This window comes from Uranotaenia lowii, chromosome 1 (assembly GCF_029784155.1).
Source record: "Uranotaenia lowii strain MFRU-FL chromosome 1, ASM2978415v1, whole genome shotgun sequence".
NCBI classification, from domain to species: domain Eukaryota; kingdom Metazoa; phylum Arthropoda; class Insecta; order Diptera; family Culicidae; genus Uranotaenia; species Uranotaenia lowii.
Genome location: NC_073691.1, coordinates 133420783 through 133437171, shown reverse-complemented (window position 1 = coordinate 133437171; position 16389 = coordinate 133420783). Strand labels below are relative to the sequence as shown.

General features: G+C 39.6%; 1 protein-coding gene across 1 annotated transcript; it reads left to right on the top strand.

The window, feature by feature from the left end:
- The first annotated feature begins 4192 nt into the window (after positions 1 to 4192).
- LOC129757587 (golgin subfamily A member 7) lies at positions 4193 to 5973 on the top strand. Its single transcript, XM_055754862.1, has 4 exons — positions 4193 to 4347; positions 4431 to 4612; positions 4685 to 4837; positions 5077 to 5973. Exons 2-4 carry the CDS (start codon positions 4460 to 4462, stop codon positions 5215 to 5217), a joined length of 447 nt encoding a protein of 148 aa, XP_055610837.1. The 5' UTR covers positions 4193 to 4347; positions 4431 to 4459; the 3' UTR covers positions 5218 to 5973.
- The last annotated feature ends 10416 nt before the right edge of the window (positions 5974 to 16389 follow it).

Here is a 16389-nt window from a genome sequence, read left to right as displayed (position 1 = left end):
CACGAATTGGAAAGTATGAAGCAAGGATCCGAAATTGGATCATTTCTCCTTATCGTCAAGCGAGAGAATTCTCCGCCGAAACAAACATGGTGTATTTTCTCTCTGCTACAATCCCGCGTGACATTTTATCAGCCTAGAGAGAGTTCCTGCAAAGAATCTTGTTTCATTGTATCCTACGGGCAGACGAATGCAACAGATCACCTATCTATAATGAATCAACTCAACGATGATAAGCGACATTGAAAATACAAGTTGTCGCTTATCACCTCTGAATGCTATCTGTGTAGAGCGACTCAAGAGACAACTCTGAGCGATGTATTATCCTTCGTTTGTTTCCGAGCTGGTTTGGTTGTAGCGTTCAGCAGAAGATGGAGCAGTTTTCCTAACAGGAGAATCGGCGTATACAAATCGTATGCCTACACGTATTTTGACTTATTTGGAATTCGAAATTGTTCTGGAATTTTTAATATCCACCTACATACTATGAAGAAGGATTTACCTGCATGGACATGAAGACATGCATAATAAAAACCTTTTTTTGATGTACACATTTACTCCACCATCATTTCGATTTCGATCATTGCGAACTAAGTTAAAACCATCCATGGAAATAACTGCACCTGGGATCGTCTCATTTAACCATGTTTCCGAAATCTACTTTACTATAAAAAAAACCTTTAAGCTCATTAAACTTACTCATACTGCGGGCACAAATGCTTTGAACGTTAATATAACCACAGCTTTAGGAATCGACGAACAACGCGACGGGTGTAATAATTTCTTCTAATCTTGCATCCAATTACTCAACAATGGAAACATATTGAATGAAAACAATTTATGCGATCAAAAGTGTAGAATGGGAAGATTATTAAATTATTCAGGAAAAAATCAATAAAAATAAACATACGGAAGTTGTGAATCGTGAATACGCTTCACGACTGTCAAGACTTATGCAAGGTTTATATGACTCATTCCAGCGTGACGTCATAACGTTTGCAAAACAATTTTTTGGTATATTGTTTGTAGATTTTACAATTCATATCGCTCATTGAAAAAAGGTTTACCCCTAAGTTCAGAATTTACTTCGTTACAATTTGAAATCAAAGTATTTTATTGAACAAACGTCACAACACGCGTCTTTTTCCACTTTTCAGTTTTTTTTTACAAATCCGCATTTTTCTGCTCTTTTATTCAATCAAATTTTATGAAAACTTCAGAAAAGTATCGTTTTATTACAAATCGCTGTTTAAATATTCCTTGAAAGAGATCTCTAATTTTCGACAGTATGTGACGTTTAAAGGAATCATGAACTGAAAAATAGTAGAATTTTCGGGACGTCACAACGCTTAAAAATAGATACCTTTATTGCGGATTCTCGACCGTGAAGTAATTTTTTTTAATATAGCTAGTTTTTTGACAAAGTTATGTTTCAAATAAAGAATAATTGTTAAAATCAGTTCATTTTCGTACTTAAATTTTTTAACTTAAACGTCAACATACTCAATTCCGAAAAAAGATAACTGAAATTCTTTTGATGGAAAATGAAGCTCAAGAGATAAACTTTCAAATACTGAACAAATTTTTTTTGAGTAATGAAAATCGGTTCTCCAGTTGAGGGACGCTTGAAATGGGTCATATAAAACTTCCAATTTTCCCTATAAAACCATCAGGTGTTTAAAATGTTGCTTGGGAATGCTTACAAAAAAAACTTTCACTAACACTTAACACGGGATTTCCATCGCCACCTAAGATATGTATGTAGGTTGGCGTTTCACTTTCCTTTCGTTCCTGTGTTGTCTTTTCCCTTGTCGTGCTTCACTGAGACGCAGAGGTGCCAGTGGTTCTGATTAATCAGGATTTGTCCTGATTTTCGAGAGACCATAACGAGCCTATAGTAAACAAAGAGACTGTCAGTGTCATTCCAATCGAGCAAAACCAAGCAGTCTTAAAGGCAGCCCTACAGCAGGGTTGCAAGCTTATTATTTCAAAAGGGATCACACTGCGCCTCTTAATATGCAGTCTCTTTAAAGAGACCATCCTGATTTTTTAAATTGTCCTGACTCAACTCAGGGCTCCTGAGTTATCCTGATTTTTGAAAAAAAAGGGCTTTAAAATGTACTGAATGATCCTGATTTTCTGAAAAATATCTTATTTGAAATTGAATTTAAAGTGAAATTGATAAAATCATCAGGATATCAAAAAATTCTGTAATAAAATAGTTCAACCGATAATCTTCTTCGGTTCAGACGATATTTAAATTATTTTTTTCATTTAAACTGCAGGTTTGTCAATATTCTTCTCGCTGCTGTTGAATTATTTAAGGCGTCTGCAGTACCTTTATTTCGCATTTAATTAAGCAATTTAAGCAGAATTAGTGGTGTCCTGAAATTCCTGATTTTTTCTTCATGGTGTCTTGATTTTAAGAAAAACCACCCGAATAGAATTGCACCATGAAAAAACAATGAATTCCATGCTCACGCACCATGTATTGTATGGTTTACACAACGATTATTATCGTCCTCGATACCGTGAATACACATTAGAATTCATAGTTTTTGACCATACATTTCATCGTTTTGACGAAAATAACCATGAAAAAGGGGTATTGTTATGCAGCGTGACCATGAAAAAAATGGCGATTTTCCATACATTGAGAAGCCCAAAAATATAAAGTTCATGGTTGAAACAGCTTCCAATTTTTCAAAGTAAAACCATGAAAATCCGATGATTTTCATTGTTAAGCCGCTGTAATAAAAATTTTCGCTCATGGTGGGGTTTTTGTACTTATGTTTTGGTTTTGTCATCATTTTTACAGTTTTTAAATTAAGTTTGTTAGGATGGATTTATTCAAATTTATTGTTTATTTAAAGAAAATTACACTTCACTTAACTTATCGTTTGCTGGACCTGTCTGGGGCTCACACTCTGGTACTCCGAACCTGCTCCAGACGTCACCCATTCACTGCACTGGGATTGTTTTTTTTTGCTGAAATTTATAAAAATAAAACATTAAACACTATTTCCTTTTGTTCATTTCAATTTTAACTCACCAATGCGTCCATCTTCGAGCACTATGAATGGATTCATTCTAAAAAACACTCGAAAACTATCCGACCGACGATTTTGTTTAGACGAAAACAGAAAAACAAAGTGCCGCGCGAGCCGCAGCCGTCAAATTGTTCGTACACGAAAATCTTGGAAAGTTTAAAATTTCTGAAATAATTCACGCTCGGATGTACTTTTAACCATGAAGTACATGGTCACATTTAAATTCATTGGATAATGAATGTGATACCATGGTTCTGTTCTATTCGGGCACCTAGCATCCCTGCTGACACGGTCTTTCAGGGATGCCAGGTGGTTTTGCCAAAAATCAAGATGCCGCGATGAAAAAATCAGGATTTCTCAGGAAATTCTATTCATTTTTGTTTAGACTGCATAAATAATGGCTAAAATCAAACATTGTAAACCCCTTATTTATGCCACAGAAGTGAGCCAGCTTCTTGGCTGGCTTTCAGTTCATATACAGAAAAACACAAAGAAAATATCATTGGAACCGAAGATTATCTTTGATCAAACGAGTTTTACTATTTCACTTCAGATTTCTTCTAAGTTCTCATAGTTCAATTACAAATTCAATTATAACTGGGATTTTGTTTTGTTTAAAATCAGGATAAATAGGAAGTCAAACTTTCAATAATCATTATAATTTGAAAGTTTTTAAAAAATCAGGACAGCCCGAACAGAATTGCACGATGAAAAAATCATGCAGTTCACTTTCACTTTACCATGAATTGTATGGTTAACTCAATGATTTTTATGGTCTACAATATCGTGAATACCCTTTGAACTTCATAGTTTACGATCATACATTCTATCGTTTTGACGAAAATATCCATGAAAAAGGGGTATTGTTCTGCAGCGTGACCATGAAAAAAATTAGCGATTTTCCATACATTGGAAAGCTCAAAAATAAAAAAAGTTCATGGTTAAAACGGCTTCCAGTTTTTCACAATAAAACCATAAAACCATCAATGTCCGTTTATTTTAATTGTTTAACGAAGATGGAAGTCGAAAACCAGGACAAATCGTTATAAATCAGGACACCTGGCACCTCTGGTTGTGAGAATTCACCTCATCGGATCAAGAGAAATGTTAGTGGTGTTATAGAGTACCATTCTCTGGCCATATCGTCAAAACGAAGAAGAAGAAGAAGAAGAAGAAGAAGGATCAAGAGAAAAAAATTATCAACATTGATTGCAATTTTCACAAATTTGCTGGTGTTTTTTGAAAATTGTTGCTTGATTCATAATTCAGTGCACTTCTGGAGCCAAGTTCGTTTAAGTGGGTGAGTGAAATTGTTTAGTTTTGTAATAAGATAAATCGAAATCCAAAATAAACAATTCATTTGTTTATGATTTCCTGTATTAGTCCCGTTGCAGGAGCTTCTTTCAGGAACCATGGCTGGCAATGTTGTGCGGATGTCTCAACCCGGGACACCAGCTGCTGCAGTACAGACAAACTCCTACATGAAGGTTTTCATCCAGCGGGACTACAGCGAGGGCACCTCTGTCAAATTCCAAACAAGGTTTCCTCCGGAACTGGAAAGCAGGGTAAGTGAGAATGAGAAGATGGTATCGATTGGTTCTAGCACAGGAACCATTGATCTTCATTATTCGTTTTAGATCGATCGGCACACATTCGAGAGTACCATGAACAAACTGAACGAGTATTTCGCAGAGGCCGAGAAAGGCTCCTGCAGCACCTACTGTGAGGGATGTCTAGCCTGCATCACTGCATATCTAATCTACATCTGCACCGAAACACATTATGAAAAGGTACACACTAAAAAGTTGCGTTTAATTCGATTACAAACTTCAGAATTGTTGATTGTGCTACAGATTTCAGCCTGAAAACTCAAAATTTAATGCTTTATTCATTCTATGCGGGACAAAATCGTTTTTTATGCAATTGAACATTTTCTCAAAAAAAAAAAATCGTTGAAGGGCATGCCAACTTTCAAATTCATATAATTGTGGAAGCGCAACCTTTTCATGACTATTTTTTCCCCCGGCAGTGTCTGCGCAAAGTCTCGAAATACATTGCCATGCAGAACGAGCGTGTTTACAATCCGAAGGGACTCCAGATCACCGATCCTGTCTGTCGAGGTCTGCGGGTTATAGAGATATCGATATTGGATCGACCCGGGCGCACGTGACTGCCACTGTCGCACTCGACGGAGGAGTTTTTTATGTGAACCTTCACCTTAAGCAAACACTTCTGGTCCGGCGGCGGTTTCAGCGACAGTGGCTGAAGTTAAAAGCAAAACACGAAGCATGACGACGAAAGAATCCTTCGATCATTAACAATATAGAAAGTGATGTTCAAAAAAAACTCGGAGGCGGAGTTATCAGAAGGAATGTATTATGGGAAGCAAAAATACATTACAATATATCCATACAGATACTGCAAAACATTCATACACACGATAGAGCCGTAATTTTAAACTTCCAGAGACGATTTCCTGTCCGTACATTACGATTGTCCATAGTTATGTGTTTTTTTTGTAAAATATTTTTTTAACATACAAATTTGAATTGTTTGTAATCACTTTAACTTAACCACTGAACACAGTTTGAAACACCAAATAAGTTTTTCAATTCACGGTGGACGTTTAAGGCAATAATTTAGTTTGAAATCGAAGATCAATAGTTGAATGCAATGGTAGCTTAACGGAATGGAACAACAACAAAACGAGATGGATTATATATATTTAAACTTTTGGAGCAGGGCCTGTATCGATAATGCAGAAACACCTCAACTTTGATGACTCGTATTAACATTGTTCGTAGAATAAGCGTGTAATACTGGAAAATAGAGTTTATAACATTTATTCTCTTGAAAAGTGCATTTTAATCAGTTAATCAGATCCTTCTTGCTTTCTTTAGTGGGTTTAGGGAAAGTAGCAAGTTGATTTATCGCATCTCGCATAACAAGTCAGTCATGAAAATTTGCCAGAACTTAGACAATCGCTAATCCCTCTCGATTGAAGGAATGGCGTTTCACTTGCAAATCAAATGTTTGTAGATACATATAATTTAGATTCGCTGTTCGTTGCTTATGTTTTTTTGTAGTCACGGGCTCGTAAGGCCCGCAGCTAACCCCACTATCTCGCAGGAGGACCGTTGTGATGTTGCTGTTTTGGGTCCCGAACACTATCAGGACGCTGTTGCACTCCGCACGCCGCCCCTGACATGGAGAGCAGACGCGTGCGAAGCCCCCTGACTCAGTCTGCATGCGACCAAAGCATCCACCGGGGTTGGGTACCCGATCTCCGCTAAGGTTGCTCGCACCCCAGCTAGCACCACGGGGAGGTAGATAATCGGAAGTGCAGATAAGAGGTGAAATGACCACTACCCGAAGGTTGGGTATATGGGGTCTCGAGTTGCACATTGTCTACCGTTTGCTAGCCAAGGTACATATAAGAAAGTTTCAAATAAGGCTGGGCAAATATAAAATTCTTTTTTTGTTTACCCCCTTCGATTTTTCCAAAAATCTCGAAGGAAAGAATAAATAAAGTTTTAAGGTATTTTATAGAATAAATCGATAAATTCTTCTAAAATTCAAACATTTGAAAAAGCGAATGTGAAGATGAGAAGACTGTATCACCTTTTGTTTTCAAAATTTTGTAAATTTTCGATCAAAAATAAATAATTTTTTCAATTTTGTGAAATACAGATTCAGTGATTGAATTTTGCTGAGCATGAGTTGATCAACCATCTCTCGCTCAACGCTTTACTCGGAACTTCCGTCGGAAGCGAAGGTTGCTTTGAGGCAGCGAAAACGACAAAAATGATGATGTATACGCTCTCAACATGGCCCGCCTTCATGAAGCAATATACATTCGAGGCAGCGAATCCAAACCAAACGAATGGCTCTCACTCATCTCCTGTTACAACCTCGAGGGAACCGAATTCAAAAGGCAGAGCAAACCAGAGTCTCCTCGTTTGTGCCTGGATCGAATGCGTGAGGTTTTTCTGCTATTGCAATTATTGCACAGCAACCGCACGCCGGCAGCTAGTTTTTTCGTTTCTTTTTCCTCCCCTCTCTTTGCACCATACGTTGCGGGCCTGTGCAATGCAATAAGTTCGGTTGTTTTTGTTGTTGCCTCAACCTTTGCGGTGAGGTTAAATATGTTCTCCTCAACGACAGCTATCGGCTGGAGTTAATCAAATTCAAGAACGTAAATGAGTATGTGTGCCTCGTCTTCTTCAAGCACACATCCTGGCAATGCTATACAAACCGTATGGAGCACATCTCTCAGATTTCCCCTTTTTTTGACAGATTTAAGCTTTTTTCTTCAGATTTGAGCTTTCATCTCCTATGCTCTCAAAGTAAAAAAAGCTTAAATCTGAGGAAAAAAAGCTTAAAAACGAGATTCACCAACACTTAGTTAAAAGATGTTGGTCACACGATACATAGACAAATCCTGTATCGTTGCCGGGACCTGTTCAAGCATCATGCACATCCTGGCAATGCTATACAAACCGTATGGAGCACATCTCTCAGATTTCCCCTTTTTTGACAGATTTAAGCTTTTTTCTTCAGATTTGAGCTTTCATCTCCTATGCTCTCAAGGTAAAAAAAAAGCTTAAATCTGAGGAAAAAAAGCTTAAAAACGAGATTCACCAACACTTAGTTAAAAGATGTTGGTCACACGATACATAGACAAATCCTGTATCGTTGCCGGGACCTGGCATCATGTAGCTACATCCTGGCAATGCTATACAAACCGTATGGAGCACATCTCTCAGATTTCCCCTTTTTTTGACAGATTTAAGCTTTTTTCTTCAGATTTGAGCTTTCATCTCCTATGCTCTCAAAGTAAAAAAAGCTTAAATCTGAGGAAAAAAAGCTTAAAAACACATCCTGGCAATGCTATACAAACCGTATGGAGCACATCTCTCAGATTTCCCCTTTTTTTGACAGATTTAAGCTTTTTTCTTCAGATTTGAGCTTTCATCTCCTATGCTCTCAAAGTAAAAAAAGCTTAAATCTGAGGAAAAAAAGCTTAAAAACGAGATTCACCAACACTTAGTTAAAAGATGTTGGTCACACGATACATAGACAAATCCTGTATCGTTGCCGGGACCTGCTTAAAAACGAGATTCACCAACACTTAGTTAAAAGATGTTGGTCACACGATACATAGACAAATCCTGTATCGTTGCCGGGACCTGCATGTAGCAACCGAACGTTGAGAGAGTTCGTTCGGGGCAGCAAACGAATAGTGTCTCTCAGAGCAGATCCTCCTCATGGGGGGAGGTTTGAATGAATGTATATGGTTCGTCTCCTGTAGGGGGAAGTGTTCCTAAATGCGCATGTTAGGTAATATGCGCATACAGCCGATTGACGATATGGCTAGAGATTCATCATATCTTATCAGTGCAGTTTGAGGGAAGTACGCTTTTAAAACATGGGATGAAAAAATTGAATTGTTATATAAAGTCAAAAAAATTTAAAAATTTAAACAAGATTTTTGTCAGTTTTGATATAATATATTGAATTTTAATTATCGTGCGTACAGATTCTGTAAACAAAAATTTTAATGGGTTTTCTTTCTTATTCATCTGGAAATCGGAAATTCAACAAATTGAAGCTTTTGGCAAAGTTGTAGATGATAAGATATTGGAATACGAGACAGGTTCTGAATGCCCATATCAAGGCAGGTTAAATGCCTATATCAAGAAAAATAGATTATTCTTATAAATTTTTTACTTCCTATCATTTAAACATTAAATCTACGCTCAAATCACGATCTTTCAGCGAAAAAAGAAGAACTTCATACTGATCCGATAAAAATACAATATGAACAAAATATTACCATGAAATATGGCCATATGGCATACTTAACTATGTTTCATGCAAAGAATGAGTGATGTAAAAAATTTCACCAAAATTTCAGCCTTGACGTATGCCTAACATCCGTTTCTACCATTTTCAATTAAATAATTTCAAAATATTGCGAGTGTAAATGAAATATAGCTTAAAACATAAATATGCGCATTTAGCCCGCCGGTTTCGGAAATCGGCTATTTTGACTTCTTTTATTATAAAATTATTTTCACAAAAACTGTAAGAGATTTTAACAGAAAAATTGCTCTTACGTATAGAAAACAGATGTCCGCTCATGTGCATATAGTTTTCAGGCTCCTATCTATCGGAATATGGGAGAAAATGAGTGTTTTCCTTAATATGCGCATATTACCCGCCTCTCCCCTATAGCTATGCGAGACCTCAAAGATGAGAAAATTGGTGAGGATTTCAATCACTGCTTCTGCCACAATATATTATCCTATGTTTCGATACAACCAGGGTTTGCTCAGTACGATTTAACTCAAAGACAAATTATAATATTATCGAAACTCATAAGCAACCATTCACGGTTACCAGCTCATCTGTACAGAAACCGAATTATCTCAAATGACACCTGTAAATGCGGCGCGGCTAACGCAGATCCAGATCATTTCTTGTTCACATGTTCAAACTATGCTGCAAAAAGATGGACGATATGGAAAACCCTGATGCAGAGAAGAATTGCACCGGATTTACAAATAAAGCCTAAAACCCTCAACGCAGATATACTCAAAGTAATTGCATATTTTTTCATCGATTCAAAGATTGATTTATAAGTCTAATTAACTCTCACCACTTGGCCCACTATGTGTTTATAAGTTAAGCCAAAATTTTTTTAAATAAAAAAAAAAAGAATGGAATCAATAACGGCAAGTAATTATTACCAGGGAAAGTGCACATGTTTTTTTTATGTTATGGTTAATGATGCACATTGACTATAGGACTTCAAAAATCAAATGATATTCGTTTGCAATTTTTCTGTTTCTTTTTGATTTCAGTGTTTGCCTTGTCTCAAGTCCCGGCTAAAATATTTGTTTCTAACCACCAGATGTCGGAAGCTATTTTTTGTCGGATTATGATAAAAATTTCCACAGGGGGGTTTTGAGAGATGGGTAATTGATTTCAGGTATTACATTTTGGGTCAGGGGTCGGAAAAAAGGGTCCTCTATATTAACTGTTCGCTGTTTTTCGCGGATTCAGGAGAAAATTGATATACGAGAGTTTTTAATGACGTGCTATCAATTTCAAGTATCAAATTCAATGTAAGGGGCGAGCAAAAGGGATCGCCTATAATAAATTTTCAATATTTTTAGGATATTGGCGTTATTATAGATCGGATTGAGATGAAAATTTGCACATAGAAATTATAAATGACGAACAATTGATCCGGCTGGCAAATGGTGGATAATGCGCAACACGAGGACCCGTAGTGGTCATATTAATACCATGGTCTTTGCTATCTCAACCTTCCCGTGGTGCCGGCTGGGATGCGAGTAATCTAAGCGGAGATCGGGTACCCAACCCCGGTGGATGCTGTGGTCGCATGCAGACTGAGAAGGTGGCCGCACGCGTCTGTTCCCTAGGTCAGGGTCGGCGTGCAACAACAACCGAGCGTCTGTCTTGCAGCGAGCGGCTGAATTTATGAAATGCGGCTCCCGCCAGCTAAGTCCAAGATGGCAGCCCCATCGCGGGTTAGGGACTTTGGGCTGACAACGTCCTATACTGCTCCCGATTTATAAATTGTTACGGAATCCGAAAGAAATGACCGACCTGGAACTTTGGCGACGAGTTTTAGCATGAAGACACGGACACGAATTGGAACTTGGAACGTTTTAACCCTTACCCAACAGGGCCAGCTGGCTCAACTTGCTAGAGAAGCTAAATAGCTAGAAATTCTGGGACTGAGCGAAGTCCGTAGGCAAGTCCTACTCTACTTTGGCATACGAGGAGAACATGCTACTCGGGAACGAGGAGCTGTTTTCCTGTTGAGCCCGCAGGCCCATGCGGTCCTCATTAGATGGGAACCGATAAACGAAAGAATAATCGTAGCCAGATTTAGAACACGAGTTAGAAACCTTACACTGGTCCAGTGTTATACATCAGCTGACGTTGCCTATTTGCAGGACAAAGAGCAGTTTTACAGTCATTGGCTCCGACAATCAGGACCTTGAGTGCATCATGCGGTGCCATGGCCTAGGACCGATGAGCGAAAACGGAGAGCTGTTTGTAGAATTTTGGGGGAACAACAACATGGTGAAGCGCAGATATTGCATTCGATTGAGAGTAGCGCGTGGCCAACGGCGCGAGGAGAAAGTCGGGTGTCGATACGACGTCCGCCTGTTGGAGAATTCAGAGATGAAAAGAGCATACGTTGAACAGCTAGAGTCCCGAGCCTCGGAATTGCAGACAGACGGAACAGTCGAGAAACAGTGATGTGGAATCAAGAATGCCTTTAACACGACGAGTCATGGTAAACTCTAGGTAAAGTCTGTGGAAGAAGTGAATGGATGTCGGATGAAGCTTGAAGGATGGTCGATGATCGGAGATAGGCGAAAGTCAGAATTGAGCAGGCATGTACCGGTCAGCCAAAGCAGTCGCCCGCTTTCGATATGCGGAGCTGGAAAAGGCAGTTAAACGAGCTTGTAGACGAAACAACATAGCCTGCGGACAAACTTCTTAGCCGAAAGCCGAAGAGGGGGCGATTACTTTATGACATTTCTCGCCACCTTAGTGATGCAAAGACTAATGCCAGAATGCCGCAAAAAGACCGAGCATGCCAGTTATTGACCGATCAAACAGAGCAGCTCAAACGATGGACTGAGCACTTCGAACAACTCTTCCGAGTCACGAAAAGCGATGGCCAACAGAACCCGCAGCTGACGCTGGCTGAAATAGAAGCGGCAATCGAAGCCATGAAATCCAACAAAGCTCGATTTCATCCCTGCTGAAATGCTGTAAGCCGACCTTGCCTTGTCAGAACAAATCTTGCACCATCTTTTCGCTGACATTTCGGATACTGTAACATTCCCGGCCGACTGGTTACAGGGTATCCTTTTAAAGGGCCCGAAGAAAGAAGACCTGACAGAAAGCGGTAACTAGTGAGGCATAACGTTGATTTGTACAACCCTCAAAGTACTCTGCAAAGTGAACCTGAACAGGATCAAGGAGAGTATTGACGATACCTTCCGAAGGCAACAACGCTACGAATAATACTGGAACAAATCAACGAATTCCAGGACTCCCTTCTGCTGGTGCTCGTTGATTTCGAAAAAGCATTTCAGCGACTTAATCACGAAAATATCTGGGCTGCTCAAAGACGACAAGGGATCCCAGAGAAACTAGTCTAACTCATCGAGGCACAGTACGAAGCATTTTCGTGCAAAGTCTTGCACGACGGTATCTTGTCCGAACCAATCTCGGTAACTGCTGGAGTGAGATTTTACGCGAAAGTGTTAAAATCCCAGAAAAACAAAAAAAAAAAGCTGGAGTGAGACAAGGATGTATTTTATCACCGCTGCCTTTTCTCATCGTAATGGATGAGATCTTGAATGGGTCGATTGACTGTGGACCAAACCGAGGATTGCCGTGGAATCCTTCGACAATGGAGCAGCTAAACGACCTTGACCTGGCAGACGATATTGTTTTGCTCGCCCTAAGACAACTAGACATGCAGAGCAAATTTGATGACTTCACCGAATGCTCCAGGGCAGCAGGTCTCAAAATCAATGTCGGAAAGACCAAGTCGATGAAGATCAACACAGGAAATCCTTCCAATTTCGTGGTAGCTATTCAACAAGTTGAGAAAGTGGAGTGCTTCTAGTATCTTGGTAGCCAGATAACGCCTGATGGTGGTACCAGGAAAGACATCGAAACCCGGATCAGAAAAGCCCGTTTTGCATTTGCGAGTCTCCGGAACAACTGGCGGTCACGTTAGATACTCTACGAACACAAAATCCGAATCTTCAAATCAAACGTCAAATCCGTATTGCTGTACGGGTGCGAAATTTGATGCACATATGCTGTAACGACGCGAAAACTGTAAGTATTTGTAAACCGCTGCCTGCAGAATATCATCCGCGCTTGGCAACTGGATCTCAAATGAGTAACTACATCGCCAGTGTCAACGAGATTCAAGACCCAGAAGCTCGTGACGGCGAAGGCTAGCCGCCGAAATACGAACTGTTGACGAGAGTATTGACTGGGACCAAGTGAAGACGCTGGCTCCGGATCGTCAACAGAGGAGGTCTTTTACCACGGCCCTATGCACCGGATGATTTAGGGAACATTTAGTAAGTAACCCAAGTAACCATAAGCACTAAAATCTAGCATCAACTCTGCTCTATCGTCAGCTATAGTGCTTGATTCTGTGCATCATTTTAGCTCTGTGAGCCAGGTTTGGCGAAATTAACTGCTGCATTAGTGCAGAAACTGGTATAACCCTATAAAAGCACTGTTATAGCATTGGTTGATGCTACAGCGTTGGCGGGCAAAATGCTGGGAAAATGCAAATGGCGTTCGAATGAGGTTCGACCATGCGAAAAAAAAATTATTTTGAATTTTTGTTCGGTTCATTTTTCGGCCATGATACTAAATTTGTAATTATTTTTATATTCGCTTATGCATATTGAGGAGATCTCTCGGATTGAATTTTCTACATGATATTTTTTTTATTTTTCAGCTGAAAATGACCTGGAATCGAACTCATGACATATGTGGCTCTGACATTTGACATTGACTCTGCCTGTGAACCTATCAGGTCCGCGTTAAATCTTTGAAAAAAAAAGACCTATTTGAATCAAATTTCTAGCAACCGGTGCCCTGAATTTGCATTGATTCAGCATCAATCAATGCTAATGTGCTTTGGCCTAATGCCACTGTAGTGCTTTTTTTTTTTTTGTAAATTATTTATTTGAAACGGCTCATACCTTTAGGCTTTAAGGAGCCAAACTCGTTTTGTTTGATTACAATTGTGTACTTAGATCTAGTTCACTTTTTTTTTTTGAAGAAAAAGAAAGATAGAAAGGGAAATATGAAAATAAAGAGAATTATAGTCGAAGATCGATAGCTTTTAGGAAAAGGTATATCTCGAACATATAGTCCAAGTCCATCATACCTAATACATCCCTCACTGGAACGTCGGGTGGTTTTCCTCGGGCCCGAAGGGAATCTATAAAGTTCGCTCTGGCGAATAGGTGGTCCTCACACGACCAAACAATATGCTCGATGTCATGGTAACCTAGACCACATCCGCATAAATTGCTGCCAGCAATATTTAAACGATAGAGTACCGCATTCATGGAATAATGATTGGACATGAGACGGGAAAATATACGAATAAAATCCCGAGTCAGGTTCAATCTATTAAACCAGGGTTTAAGACTTACCTTTGGGATAATCGAGTGGAACCACCGACCCAACTCATCCTCGTCCCATCTACGCTGCCAGTTGACAAGAGAGTTTCTTCGAGCCAAGAAGTAAAATTCGTTGAATACGATTTCACGCTGGTAAATGTTGCCTTCCATCGCACCCACTTTTGCAAGGGAATCTGCCCTCTCATTGCCTGCTATTGAGCAATGTGAGGGGACCCAGATAAAGGTGATAGAAAAGCAACGTCTTGATAAAGTGGTCAATATATCTCGTATCATTTCGAGGAAGTACGGCGTGAATTTTCCTGGTTTTATAGAGCGGATTGCTTCAACAGAGCTGAGACTATCAGTTATAATATAGTAGTGTTCAATAGGTCGTGTGGCGATACTATTCAAAGCCCAGTGAATAGCTGCTAACTCTGCAACATATACAGAGCATGGTGACTGGAGACTGTGAGATGCGCTGGATATTTCGTTGAACACTCCAAATCCTGTTGTTTCCTCTATAAGTGATCCATCGGTAAAGTACATTTTATCAGCATCGACGTGTCTATATTTAGCTTCGAAAATTCTTGGAATCAGAAGAGGACGATGCGGATCCGGGATTCCACGAATTTCCTGCTGCATAGACAAATCAAACTGGACAGAAGAATGATCGTAGTCTGGGCTACAAACACGAGTTGGAGAATACGAAGAAGGGTTTACCTGCATTGACATGAGGATATGGTATATAGACATAAATCTGGTTTGAACATTTTGCTCAAGTAACCTTTCGAAATTTACAATCACCAATGGGTTCATGACCTCACACCTGATGAGGAACCGAAGTGATAGTAAATTGAATCGATCTTTCAAAGGGAGTATTCCTGCCAAAACTTCAAGACTCATGTTGTGTGTTGAGGGCATACAGCCCAAAGCGATACGGAGACAACGGTATTGGATACGCTCTAGTTTTATGAGGTGAGTTTTGGCAGCTGACTGGAAACAGAAGCTACCATATTCCATAACGGATAGAATAGTTGTTCGATACAATTTGATAAGATCTTCTGGATGGGCTCCCCACCAGGTGCCAGTAATTGATCGGAGAAAATTGATTCTTTGTTGGCATTTTCCTTTCAGATACTCAATGTGGGCTCTCCAGGTACACTTGGAATCAAACCAAACCCCAAGATACTTGAAACTCCTCGATTGAGTGATCGTTCTGCCTAGGAGTTGAAGCTTAGGTTGAGCAGGTCTACGTTTCTTAGAGAAAACAACCATTTCCGTTTTCTGAGGGGAAAACTCAATCCCAAGCCCCAAAGCCCAGGAAGACAATCTGTCTAAAGTATCTTGTAAAGGCCTGTGCAGATGAGACTCAGTAGATCCTGTGACAGACACTACTCCGTCATCTGCAAGTTGTCTTAGAGTGCAGCCTTCAGAGAGACAGCTGTCGATGTCACTCACATAAAAGTTGTACAAAAGTGGACTCAAACATGAACCCTGTGGGAGGCCCATGTAAGATGTTCTTCTAACTGCAAAATCTCCGTGAGCAAAGTTCAAATGTTTCTCACAAAGTAAGCTGTATAAGATGTTGTTCAATAGAGGAGGCAGACCCCGGGAGTGCAACTTGTCTGACAAAACCTCTATTGAGACTGCATCAAAAGCTCCTTTTATGTCTAGAAACACTGAAGCCATTTGCTCACGTTTTGCGTACGCCATTTGTATCTCTGAAGACAGCAAAGCAAGGCAATCGTTTGTCCCTTTGCCCCTTCGAAACCCAAATTGAGTATCTGAAAGGAGACCATTTGTTTCTACCCATTTGTCCAAACGAAACAATATCATTTTCTCCATCAATTTGCGTATACAAGACAACATCGCTATTGGACGGTAAGAGTTGGGATCAGACGCTGGTTTTCCGGGCTTTTGGATAGCAATGACTCTCACTTGTCTCCAATCTTGGGGAACAATGTTATGCTCCAAGAATTGGTTAAATAAATTTAACAAGCGAAATTTTGCAGCATCCGGAAGGTTTTTCAACAAGTTAAATTTGATTTCATCAATTCCCGGAGCTGAATTGTTGCAAGAGAGGAGGGCAAGTGAGAATTCGACCATCGAAAAGCTTGAGTCTA